Source organism: Leucopleurus acutus (genome assembly GCF_964270905.1).
Source record: "Leucopleurus acutus genome assembly, chromosome: 3".
NCBI classification, from domain to species: Eukaryota; Metazoa; Chordata; class Mammalia; order Artiodactyla; family Delphinidae; genus Leucopleurus; species Leucopleurus acutus.
In genome coordinates this window covers 28,976,957-28,990,350 of record NC_139145.1, presented here as the reverse complement: position 1 = coordinate 28,990,350, position 13,394 = coordinate 28,976,957, and the positions used below count along the sequence as shown (strand labels likewise).

The following is a 13,394-nucleotide window of genomic DNA, read 5'->3' as shown; positions in this document are numbered from 1 at the left end:
GTAAGTGAAAGAAGCCAGACACACAACAGCACACGTTATATGATTCCATTTGTATGCAATGTCTAGAAAAGGCAAATCCATAGGGACAGAAAGCAGATTAATGGTTGCCAAGGACTAGGCTGAAATGGACATGAGGAGTCTTATTGGGGTGATGAAAATGTTCTAAAACTGGATTATGGTGATGATATAATAACTTGGCAAGTTTACTAAAAATCACTAAATTGTATACTTGAAATGGCTGAATCTTATGATATGTAAATTATACTTAAGTACAGTTGTAAGAAATCAGAGAGGTTCAACAAAACCAAAGCTATATCTCTGAGATAACAGACAAGGCTGGTCAAAAAGATTAAAAAAGAGTTGCAGAAAGAAAAATATTCCCCAAGACAATGAAAATGAAAAAAGTGACAGAATACTAGGTACAGCAGGGATTTTGATATCAGTATTTTAAACAATTTTATGTGAATACATTTTAATTTATGTGAAATGGGTAATCATGTAGAAGAAAATGTAAATGATATAAACAAATGATATATAAATATATGAGATATGATATATAAGACACATAATTTCAATAAGAAATAAAAAGCCTAAATAAGCTAATAACCAATAAAGAAATGAATCAAAAATCTAAAGTCTGCCCCCACTGAAAGACATCAGGTTATGTGGTTTTACAAACATAAATACTTTAAGAAGATAGAAAAAAAGGAAATATACTCATTTTTATGAGATGAGCTTTACTACAATTAGGTAGGAATAGTAAAAGAAAATTGTAGACTAATTTCACTTAGGAAATAGATGGGGGGGGGGGGAATACGAGCAAGATGAAACCAGAGGCTAATAAAAACATCATGACTAAGAAAGGTTTATCCAGAAATAAAAGAATGGTTCTATCTAGGAATAAAAACCATTAAAGTAAGACACTGGATTGACAAAGTAAAGAAGAAAATCGCATACTCTTGATAGTCATAGAAAAAGCATCTGACTGTATTCTTAGGCTAGATTTCCCCAAAGATAAGAATCTGAATGCAAATAGTTTATTTGGGAGGTGATGCCAGGAGGCACCAGTAGGGAGTGGGAAGCTAAGACAGGAGACACTTGAAGCCAGTAAAGGGTGTACTTTGTAGATGATTACTGCTGTGGCCAACTGGGGCTTAATCCCACTGGGGGATTCTGGGGATCAGGATGATGCAACACACTTCAGACTCAGCCTATCTGACAGTCAAGGACACTGGGGAATTTTCGTCTAAACCTCATCTGTCCTTGGCCAAGGGCTGCTCCCTAGGGCAGCACTTCTAGCCTGCCCTGCTAGAGGGCCAAGAGACACCGCTAAGTTGAGAGATGTCACAGGTCTTTGTACAGCTTCTGCTGTACATTTTTTTTTTTTTTTTTTTTTTTTTTGTGGTACGCAGGCCTCTCACTGTTGCGGCCTCTCCCATTGCGGAGCACAGGCTCCGGACGCGCAGGCTCAGTGGCCATGGCTCACGGGCCCAGCCGCTCCGTGGCATGTGGGATCATCCTGGACCGGGGCACGAACCCATGTCCCCTGCATCGACAGGCGGACTCTCAACCGCTGTGCTACCAGGGAAGCCCCTTTACACTTCTTATTTCTTCTACTTTCCTATAGCATTTGCTAGAATCTTTAGCTTTATGTTAAACAGTAACCGTGAAAATAGGAATTCTTGTCTTGGTCCAATATTTGATGGAAAAGGGTTTAAAGTTTCTCCTTTAAGTATGATGTTTACCAAAGATTGTGGCAAAAGACCTTCACACAAAGTTCCCTGCTATACCTAATTTGCTAATAAGTTTTTCTCATAGCTGTAGAACTTTATCAAATGTTTCTTCTGCATTTATCATATGATTAATCATATGAGTTTTCTCATCTAGCCTATAGACATGGTAAATTTCATTTATTGAAACATTCTTGCATTCCTGGAAAGCAAATATTTTATCTCCCTCTAGAGAGGCTAAGTAACGTTTCCAAGGTATGCTTCTTCATAAGTCAGTCCCCATTCACACGCCTCACCCCAGGCAACCACTAATCTGTTTTCTGTCACCATATATTGGAAATATCTTTCCTAGTTAACCATATAAATGGAATCATACAGTAGTGCTCTTTTAAGCCTGGCTTCTTTTCACTCAGCATATTTTTGAGATTCATCATGTTGTTTTATGTATTTGTGGTTCGTTCTTTCTAATTGCTGAGTAGTGTATGGATATACCACAATTTGTTTATCCGTTTAGCTGCTGATGGACATTTGAGTTGCCAGTCTTGTTATCATGAATAAAGCTACTACGAACATTTGTTTACAAGGCTTTGTATGGATATATATTTTCATTTTCCTAGATGCACCTAGGAGTGCAATTGCCTGATCATACGCTAAGTATATGGTTAACTTTTTAAGAGGCTGTCCAAGTATTTTACAAAGTGGTTCTATCACTTTACGTTCCCACAAGTGATGTTGCTCCAATCACACTGATATCAGTTTTTAAAAACTCTAGCCATTCCAGTGACTACTAGTGGTATCTTACTCTAGGCTTTTGCCCTCAAGACATCTGCCAAATCCTAAACTGCAGAGCTTAGGGAAGGAGGTCACGAGACCAAACAGAAAGCCAATAGGCTCATAGACCAGAAAAGCTAAGCAGAGCCTAGATTGTGGTCTCCAAATACAATTTTCCCTAAAATGATACTATGGCTCCTTGAAGAAGTCTTTCTAGATCTAAGACAGGAAATGTCTATCCTTACATCAACATCTGTGCCTCTGTCTTGAAACAAAATACAGATGGCAAATATGCACATGTAAACATGCTCAACTTCATTAGTCATCAGGGAAATGCAGATAAAAACCACTGTATCCATTTGAACAGGCTGTTATGCTGCAATAAAACCCTCAACGTCTTGGTAGCTTAACACAACAAAGATGGTTTCTTACTGTATAGAAAGCTACAAAGAATGTAGCATCTATCTTAGTGAGAAAAAAAGATGGATGATCTACAAAACTATAACTTTTCTCGAGCACATCAAAGAACTGAGGTCACAAGGCAACCAAGGAAAGTGAATTCTCACAAAGAACAAGCCCCTGCAAGGAGAGAGAGGGCACACCAATCATTGGACCTTTGGCAGAACATGGCTGAAAACGGCAGCCACTGTACAAGTGGTGAAGAAAGCTTTAACCAAAGTCTGAGCAGATCATTAGAGGCAAAGTTTGGGATACCACATCAGTGTGGAATAGCTGGAGTTCCCAGACACAAGGGGCAATCACACACACTGGCAAACTCCTTCCCATGGGTCGCCAATGGGAGCCTGTAAGAAAAACTGGGGGCAGGGCAGCAGACTGGAGACTGCCAGTTCTTGCTGATGCAGGAGTGAAGGAGGTGGTTGGTGCCTGCCAGGGGATGAGTATAAGGTCTCATCTACTTCCTCAGAAGTAGCAAAAGCAAAATTCTTCAAAGCAATAGCTTTCCGCTGCTGGGAGAGAGGAACCCCTCACTCTCAAGGCCCAGATAAAATCCACGGTTCTCACCCCCAGGACATGGAAAGATCCTCTGTCTTTTCGTGTAGTCACTGAGGAACTCAAGACTGATAGGGAACCATCATCTATTTTTTAAATTTATTTTTTTATTGGTGTGACGTTGGTTTATAACATTAAATAAGTTTCACGTGTACAACATTGTATTTCTACTCTGTGTACCCCGTGGCACCCTCAGAACACCATCATCTTGAATGTTACTGCTGCTATGGCATTGGAAAAGAGAGTTCTGACATTTTGGGAACTGTTTGTTACAGTAGGTAGCAGTACTCACCCTAATACGCTGGGAAAATGCAGTTAAATATTACACCATTTTTTCTCCCTTCCCCTAGCAGCAATAGATCTTTCCCTACGTAGCTCCTGGTGAGTTCTGAGGGCACCACAGCTGGCTTCTTCATGTGACATTATTTTTAGTGTTTTATACAGTCAAGATTCATTTAGATTTACTCACATATTTTCAATTTCTGATACTCTTCATCCCTTCCTGAATTTCTGTGTTTCCATACGGAATTATTTTTCTGTGCCTGAAGAATTCACTTATAGCTGTTAATTTTCTGTTTTTGTGTGTATGGATTTATTTTGTTAGCTCCCTCCTTCTGTCATAATTGTATTGCATTTAAATTTTATCATTTTAAACTCCCTATGACATTGTTATTATTTTACCCCATGGTTGTTTACTTGCACTGACCCACGTATTTTTACTACTTTGTTGCTCTCTATTCCTTCTGATATCTTGGATTTTCTCTCTGTGATCATTCTCTGACTACCGTAAGTTGATCCTTTAGAATTTCTTTTGGGAGGGTCCGTTGGTGATCATTTTTAGTTTGGTTGGTTGGTTGTTTTTGCCTGAATACAGCTTTATCTCATCCTAATTTTTTTTTTCACTATAGAAAATTTCAAACATATTCAAAGTAGAAAGAATAGTATAAGCTAGTACTCCTGTACACCCATCAGTCAGTTCATGTTTGAACAATCCTGTTATATGTACACCAACACCCTCGGGCCTGGACTATTTTGAAGCAAATTCCAGGCATCTTACCATTTTATCTTTTTAAACCACCACCACATCCACTGTCATTCCTAATATTACATCCAATCAGTGTTCATAGTTCTCCATCATCTCATGCTTTTGTTGTTTGTTTTGTGGGTTTTTACATATACAATCTCTATGAATTAGGATCCTCATAAGTCCATACACTGTAATTGGTTGATGTGATTTGAAAGAAATTTAACTATTAATTTATAGATCCCTCTTCCATCTCTTTTTCTTTTCTTGTAAATGTTTATTGAAGAAGTGGAGTCATTTTCTTTTAGAGCTGTCCACAGTCTGGGTTTTGTTGATTGTGTCCCCGTAGTGTCATTTAACATGGACCTCTGCTGTCCTGTTTCCCTGATTTGTATTTTCTATAAACTGATCAAATTCAGGTTTGATTTTCCTCCTCATTCTTTTAAATGAAGGTGGAACTCACATAATATAAAATTACCTATTTTAAAGTGTACAATTCAGTGGCATTTAGTACATCGACAGTGTTGTTCAACCATCACCTCTGTCCAGTTTGAAACATTTTCATCGCCCCAGTGGGAATCTCTGGATCCAGTAAGCAGTCACTTCCCATCACCCACTCCCCCAGCCCCCAGCCCCTGGCAACGACTGATCTGCTTTCAGTCTCCATGGCTTTGCCTCTTCTGGATATTTAATATAAATGGACTCATACAATATGTGACCTTCTGTGCCTGGCTTCTTTCACTTACTATAAGGTTCATCTACATTGTAACATGTATCATTCTCTTTCATGGCTAAGTATTTCACTGTATGGATGTGCTACCATTTCATTTGTCCATTCATCAGTTGATGGACATTTGGGCTGTTTCCACCTTTTGCCTATTGTGAATAGTGCTGCTATAAACATTTTGTACAAGTATCTGAATACTTGTTTTCATTTCTTTTGGATATATATCTAGGAGTGGAAATGCTAGGTTATATGGTAATCTCATGTTTAACTTTAAGGAACTTCCCTTCAGTCTTGAAAGACGATTTTACTGAGTATATAATTTTAGCTTGGCTATGATTGTTTTTACACATTGAAATAGTACTACATTATGTTTTGGTTTCCATGTTGTGAAGAAGTTGATTGTTAAGTTTAATCATTAGTCCTTTGAAGATAATCTTTCTTCTCTGATTGCCTTTAAAATCTTTGTCTTTGGTATAATGCAGTTTCACTCTGATGTGTACATATATGTATTTCTTCTTATCTCAACTACTTAGGACTTCAGTCTTTTGAGAGGGAATATAGCATAGCTATTAAAAAGCACTGATTATTGCCAGACTAGGTTCACATGCTGACTTCACTATTAATTAGCTTAGGGACTTTAGGAAAATTACTTAACTTTTCTGAGGCTTTTTTAAAAACTTTTTATTGATACAATTCATGTACAATATTATACAAGTTACAGGCGTACAACACAGTGGTTCACAATTTTTAAAGGTTATAATCTATTTATAGTCATTATAAAATACTGGCTAGGGAATTCCCTGGCGGTCCCATGGTTAGGACTTTGCGCTTTCACTGCCAATGGTGTGGGTTCAATCCCTGGTCCAGGAACTAAGATCCCTCGTGCAATGGGGCATGGCCAAAAAACATATATATATTGGCTATATTTGCTGTACAATATATCCTTGTTTATTTATTTTATACGTAATAGATTGTAACTTGAGCCTGTTTCTTAATCTGTAAAATAGGTATAGTAATCTCTACCTCATAGGATTGTATGATTAATCTTTGGACTAAATGAGTTAATATATTAATATACTTACAACAGTGTAACATGTTACTATGTAACATGTAGTTATGTAACTGTTCACCTTGATAATGATGATGAGCACAGTCTGTGGGTGGGTATCTTTCATTGGTTTTGGAAAATTCTCAACCATTTTTTTTTTGGCTGCTCCGAGTGGCTTGTGGGATCTTATTTCCCCAACCAGGGCTTGAACCCGGGCCACGGCAGTGAAAGCACTGAGTCCTAACCACTGACCACCAGGGAATTCCCACAATTTTAATTTTTTTATTGACTGTTTCCTATGATGCTTTGACGTAGGAAGACCTTTATTACCAGAGCTTCTCTCTATCCAACATTCTAATTCTGAGGGAGAATTCTCTCTTCTACTTCAGGTTGCCAGAGTCTTCTGCTTACAGGGCACCATAATGAAACTGAAGCAAGGATCGTTTCTGTGGTACCTCTATCTGGATAAACTATATTGCTTATTATCCGTGAGAAATGTGAAGGCTTTGGTGGAGTATTTTCACCTTCTTGATGTGCACCGCAAGAAAACCTTGAATGGTTAGTACTTTCAGAAATGCTTCCTCTGGGTCATTACCTGGTTTTTAACGAATGTGCAGGAAAATTTATAGAACCAGAAACTATTTCATTAATGTATATATTATATCTTCTAAATGAAGCACAGAGAAAAATTGCCAACTGAGACTTGAAGGCTGTTCTGTGAGGAGGATAAAATTGCAGGCTCTGGGGTTAGGTCCTCCACCCATTATTCCTTGGTGATTTGGAGAACAACATCATCCTCTTTTAAGTCTCATTTTCCTCATCTGTAAGTGAGGCTTCTAATAATGGAGTCCATCTCACAGTTGGAAAAAAAAAGATAAATGAGATAATGCATGGAAAATGCTTAGCATGGTGCCTGGCACACTGTAACGATTTAATAAATGTTCCTTATTATTACAACTATTCCTGGGGACTGAGCCCCACTCAGGCATTAACCCTCAAGACTCCCTTAGCAAGACTTCTCGTCTATCGAATGGGAGGTTTGAATCAGATGATCTGCAAGATCGCTTCTAATTCTTGGTAATTGTAAGTGACCAGAAAATGCTGATGATCTCGACCCTGCCTTTGAGTGCACAAACTAATAGAAGACCAATTAAAACACTTTAGGGTTTCTTTTAAAAATATTTATTTATTTATATATATTTTTGGCTGCATCGGGTCTTAGTTGTGGCAGACGGGCACTTTCATTGCGGTGCGCAGGCTCTTCATTGCCGCATGTGGGCTTCTCTCTAGTTGTGGCATGCAGGCTCAGTAGTTGTGGCGCACAGGCTTAGTTGCCCCACAGCATGTGGGATCTTAGTTCCCAGACCAGGGATCGAACCCGTGTCCCCTGCATTGGAAGGCGGATTCTTAACCACTGGACCACCAGGGAAGTCCCCTAGGTTTCTTTCGTTTGTCTGTTTTGTTTTCAGGACTGGGTATAAATAAGGTGTCCGACTCATTGTGACCTGAGAGAGATGTCATTTATCAATAAGGAGTTTCTTCCATAAAGATATTTTAAAGAGTTCATTCAATCTTTATAAAATAATAAAAAGATACTTTAATTTTCTCATACTTTCATGCCTCCAGTTTACACACAGTATGTCACCAAATCTTCACAATAACCCAGTCCTAGATAAAGCAACTGTAGGACGCCTAGATGTAAACAGAAGATCTGGGACCAAAACCCAAAGCCCACACTCTTAGTCTCACCAGCGTTTGCTGAGCAGAGTCTGATCTCCCTGGTAACTAAATCACTCCCTGGTGATGCAATACCCAAGAGATAAAGTCATACTTGTGTCTTCTGGTCACCAAGGGACTGGATGGTGACCTGAAAGGGAGAAGGCATAGCCTTGAGTTTTGCCTTCCAGGGAGATAGTGACTTAAAGCCTTGGAGACTTGAGTGGGCCAGAGCCAGCTGATTGAAAAACAGTATTTGTTTAGTAACTACTAAGTCTCACAATAAAACATTTCTCAAGGAGCAAACATCATGGTGTTTACACATGGTGTGTTGTTCCCAAGTGCTCGTACCTGGTTGGACTCATACCTGGTGGGACGTGGGGAAGGAACATCAAGAGGCCATCAGAAACCCCCAGATCATGACATTGTGACGACTGGTTTCACTGTGCACTTAGCCAGCTTCAGCCAGGACTCCAAACCACACAGATGTGCTTTACGGATTTAGTGGAGCCATGTCTTGTGCAGGAGGTAGTCTCTGTAATCAATGGGCAAGGAGAAATCACATGTAGACAAAGTTACACTTGCAAATCCCTGAAATCCCCTGGGTGATTTGTACATACAACCTGTACAGCCACATATCACTGTGTAAACGTATCACCATGTTTGTTTCTTCCATCTAACACTCCCTGAGACAGATGATTAGTGAGTGGAATTTCAGGCAAATACTTTCCCTGTCCTTTACAGTATTTTTTTCTCTGATTGTATATGACTGTATATGCATTAACTAATGTGAAAAGATATGGCTTCACTGTGGAAAGAGCAAGGCTGTGGAGTCAGACGGACCACATCTGAATCCCAGCTCTGCCACTCAAAGTGTGGTCCACTGACCAGCAGCTGCCGCATCACTTGGGAGCTTGTTAAGAATGCAGACTCAGTCCCATGCCAGAGTTCCTAATCAGAATTGGTGTTTTTACAAGATCCTCAAGTGATTGGTATGCCTATTATAGCTCAAGAAGCCCTGAGATTAGTTACTACCTGAGGCTTATTGTAAAAGGCTGTGTAGGGTTGTCAGGGTTCAGTGACATGTGGCACTTAAAGTGCCCAGCGTCTAAGATGCTCAGTGATGGCTCTTTTCCCCCATCATCGAATGCATTTGCTTTATGTAAGCATGAGGAAAAGTGATACTTTTACAGAAGAGGAATGATTTTAAAAATTTCTCGTTTTAATTCTCTCAAGTGAAAGGCCCAGGTGAAATGTCAGCTTTTCCAAGAAGTGTCATAGGCCCCCAGTGAGAATTAAACTCTTCCTTCTATGTACCAGGAGCACTTTGAGACTTTTATTGGTTACGTATACACATCTGTCTGCTCCATCGAGCGTGTAAGCTGGGCTCAGGAACCAAGCCCTATCCACTATCTCCTTCTCCACAAGTCCAGGTACAGTGCTTTTCCACACAGCTCAAAGGCAACTGAGGTTTGAGAAATTGTGGGAGGTATAGTGGCAAAGCCGGAAACAAAATATTATCATTACTATGGCCAGGTCAACAAGCTTCCAACATGACAACCATTTATGTGGTTCCCAGATGTTTAACATTTTGGAACCGTTTCAGAATAATCCATCTCATCTCCTTACCAACAGATGTGCTATTCTACCACTTCCTTCATCACGTGACTGACCTGAAACGGAACCAGATCACAATTGTGTTTAACATGCTGGACTGGAATGCTGTGGGCGAGATTGGTTTTGACCAGTTCTACATGCTGGTTTGCATACTGCTGGCACAGGAGGCAAGTAACGAGTCAGGCTCTGTGGAGCAGAGGGGGCACAGCTTGGCTGCTGCCACCATTTTGCTAAAGGTAGCACCGAATTAAGAGTGCATCAGAATTTTTCTTTTCACTTGAACCAGGAAGAAAAAAAATGGTGAGAGAACTACTTTTGGTTCCTAAATGGCGCATCTATAACCTAGGAGTTTCCAAAGGTTATCCAGCCTCCCTCCCACATTGCCTTTATAAAGAACGAATCTCATCCTGTCACATCCCTCCTTGGCATGCCCTTCCTTGCCCCTTCTAGCTGGTGGGTCTTAAAATCATCACCAGTAATCCTAACTGCCTCTCTTCCTCAGTGATCCCTTTTCTCAGAGAACTTTCTGAAGGGGATGAATGATAAAGACAAGACACACTCTTCTTTGGGTTCCCACCTTACCTGGTACACACTCCTAGTGTGTATTTACCTCTTTCCCACTCCTTGAGGAAAGGCACCTTGTGTCAGCATTTTACTGCCAGTGCCACAATTTTCATAAGTAGATTTTCACTGAACATAAGGAAATACATTCTAGTGACTAGAGTTCTGTGTAGCAGAACCAATCACTACAGGTGGCATAAGTCCCCCCTGAATGCAGATGATGAAGCAGGATCTGGTACATCGACCATAGAACCCTTTCAGCCCTGAGCTGCTATGATTCTGCCTTTTGCTTTTAGCTCTCTAGGAAATGGACTAGTGAATATATGAGTCTTGATGTCGCAAGTTTAGAAAGCAGCACCAACAACATGTTTCCGTATTTCTCTCAAAGCAGAACCATTTGGAAGAGCAATTTATCTTCCGCCATTCCCGGCCTGTTTTTGAGCTGCTTGACCTGGATGGGGAGCTGAAAATTGGCCCATCCAACTTCCACATGTACAACTTTCTCTTCAAAATTAAAAAACAGCAACTCAGGGACCTGTACCATGACTTTGACATCACAGGTGACTGTGTAAGTGCAGATCCCTAAAGTGGGGCCCGGCAGCCCCTCTGTACAAAGGTAGAGGACCATGTTCTGCTACCTACACTGGAGACGGGGGAGGAAGAGGGTGGGAAAAACCTACTACTGGAGCGTGTCATGGCTCTGGGATCATAAAAAACTAAAGAGATATATAGGCCTGTGAGAGAGGACTGAATAACTAAGTGCTATGTCACAGAATGTGGATATAAAATTATAGAAGTTTGGAGAAGGAAATTTTGTTTAGAAGTTCAGTTGAAAGAAGGAAATACATCAATATGGCAGAAGTTGGTCTTCGGGGAAGGGTTTATAGATTTTAATAAGCAGAAAGGAAGAAATTCTTAGATGGGAACACATGAGCTAAATCCCAAGAGAAAACAACTGTGGCGAAGACAGTGGATCCTGCCTATTTAAAGAGGAAGTCCATGTTGACTAACAAGTGAGAGCTAAGGTTTACGGTTTAAAAAGATGGATCAGATGGCAGCCTGACAGAGTCTGGACTTGATGTAGCAGAAGTAAGAAAGTGACCCTTGGTGCCTTTAGAGTCTACAATAGACTCTCTGTTCCTGGCTCCTAGACTACAATTAGACTATAATTATGTCCTAATTACTGGGCCTCTTTAATAAAGTTTCCAAGGTTTTAAATGAGAAATGATTACAATCCTGCTGTCATCTGAAACAAAGTAACAAAGCCTTCCTGAAATAACTTTTCTTTTTGCCCCCCAACACAAGCGTCTTAATTACAAGGAATTTAAGCTGTTTACTATCTTCTCCATGAACAAATACCAGGAGAGTCAGAAAGCAGTGGAAGAGGAGAAAGCTCTGCCCGAAAAGAAAGTGTCACAAGTTAATGTGAGTCAAAGAGAGAGTCTTCTTGGAATAAATCATTTTGAAAGTGTAAGTAATTACAATTGTTAACATCTCTAAAAATAAATTTAGAACATCAAAGTAGATATCTTTAAATTGATTTTTACACATGCGGGGTTCAGATAAGCACTCCTCAATCAGCATATTCTTAACTTTAATAACCTTTAGACCTCACAAATGACTCACAGTTACGTAAGTGAAGTAAAAACTTTCTCTTTGTTGACATGTCCCAACTCTGCTGCTGCTTTTCAGATCAACTCTGTCCATTAGGGCCCTGTGTATCCAAATAATTACCAACTCTTACTGGAGCCAAGCAGTCGGAAGGTGGTGCTTTCCTAACATTTGTCACTAGTGGTCCAATACTTTCAGATTTCTAATTCTCCCACTCCTTAGGCTAAAACAAACTTCAAATTGGCAAACGGCGAAGTGCCTCCAACCGTAAGGGAAACTGACTTTTAAGGATATGGGGACTGTGTTCTTCCTAGAATTTAAGTTACTCTTTGATGAGTTAAGTGCTTAAGCAACTATACCAAATCTACTAGGGTAAAATAATTATTACATGCCCTTGTATAATTCTATTTTTTTGTATAATTAATGCTTTGAATAATTTTTAAGTGTCTTTAGCATGGGATTTGTGAATCCTCCTTGACTACTGTGATGTTAATGATGATAACGACCACTGAGTAAGTGCTTGCAATGGGTCACGCAGGGGCTTTAGACGCATGAATTTATCCCCTAACCCTGCGAATTAAGTGTTATCCTCAATTTACAGATGAGGAAATTGAGGTGTCAAGATTAAGAACCTCGGGCTTCCCTGGTGGCGCAGTGGTTTAGAGTCTGCCTGCCGATGCAGGGGACACGGGTTTGTGCCCCGGTCTGGGAAGATCCCACATGACGCTGAGCGGCTGGGCCCATGAGCCATGGCCGCTGAGCCTGCGCGTCCGGAGCCTGTGCTCCGCAACGGGAGAGGCCACAACAGTGAGAGGCCAGTGTACCGCAAAAAAAAAAAAAAAAAAAAAAAAAGATTAAGAACCTTACCCAAGGTTCTTAATGACTCACTAGTGGCAGGACCAAAGTTCAAATTCAAGGTCAATTAGACGCTTGTACTGAGAACGAGTGATTTGAGTAACTCACTTCAGTCTTAGCAGATTCTGTTTAAGTTTTAAGCTGGCATTTCACTGGCTCAGAAACCCCGTCTACCTAATGCTAATTACCACATCTCCTTCTACCATAGATTTCTGAGGGACATGTTTGGTGATTAAAGAAATACAGCTCATTTACTATAAACCAAGAATTTCTTAAGGAAATAATACATGCAATATAACTGACCGTAAGGCATTCAGTGAGTTCCAGAGTACTTAATAATCAAAAATCACTTTGTCAATGTGCAACAGACAAGAATACTGCCTAAGACTGTCATTCATAAGTCACACGTAATAACTGAAATCATGTTAATTACTATGAACATTCTCTATATTTACTCTAATAGTCATGAGATTTCGATAACACACTTATGAGTAATGCTTAGCAGCCAAAATTTTGTCTTCCCCACAACGGTACTACAAAAACTAAATGGAGCTAGCGGGAATCCCCTGGCAGTCCAGCGGTTAGGACTCCATGCTTTTGCTGCTGAGGCCATGGGTTCAATCCCTGGTCAGGGAACTAAGATCCCATAACACAAAGTAAAACCACATGACACAGGTTTCCACCTAGACTGTCAAAGATCAGTAAGTTGGTCAGGGACTTCCC

At 40.1% G+C, this 13,394-nt stretch overlaps 1 protein-coding gene across 1 annotated transcript; it reads left to right on the top strand.

Annotated features, from left to right (window-relative positions):
• Nucleotides 1-6,733: 6,733 nt before the first annotated feature.
• On the top strand, nt 6,734-11,696 carry EFCAB9 (EF-hand calcium binding domain 9; the record flags this gene model as incomplete). Its single annotated transcript, XM_082835630.1, has 4 exons — nt 6,734-6,869; nt 9,663-9,811; nt 10,597-10,773; nt 11,511-11,696. 4 exons carry the CDS (start codon nt 6,734-6,736, stop codon nt 11,694-11,696), a joined length of 648 nt encoding a protein of 215 aa, XP_082691756.1.
• Between the last annotated feature and the right edge of the window lie 1,698 nt (nt 11,697-13,394).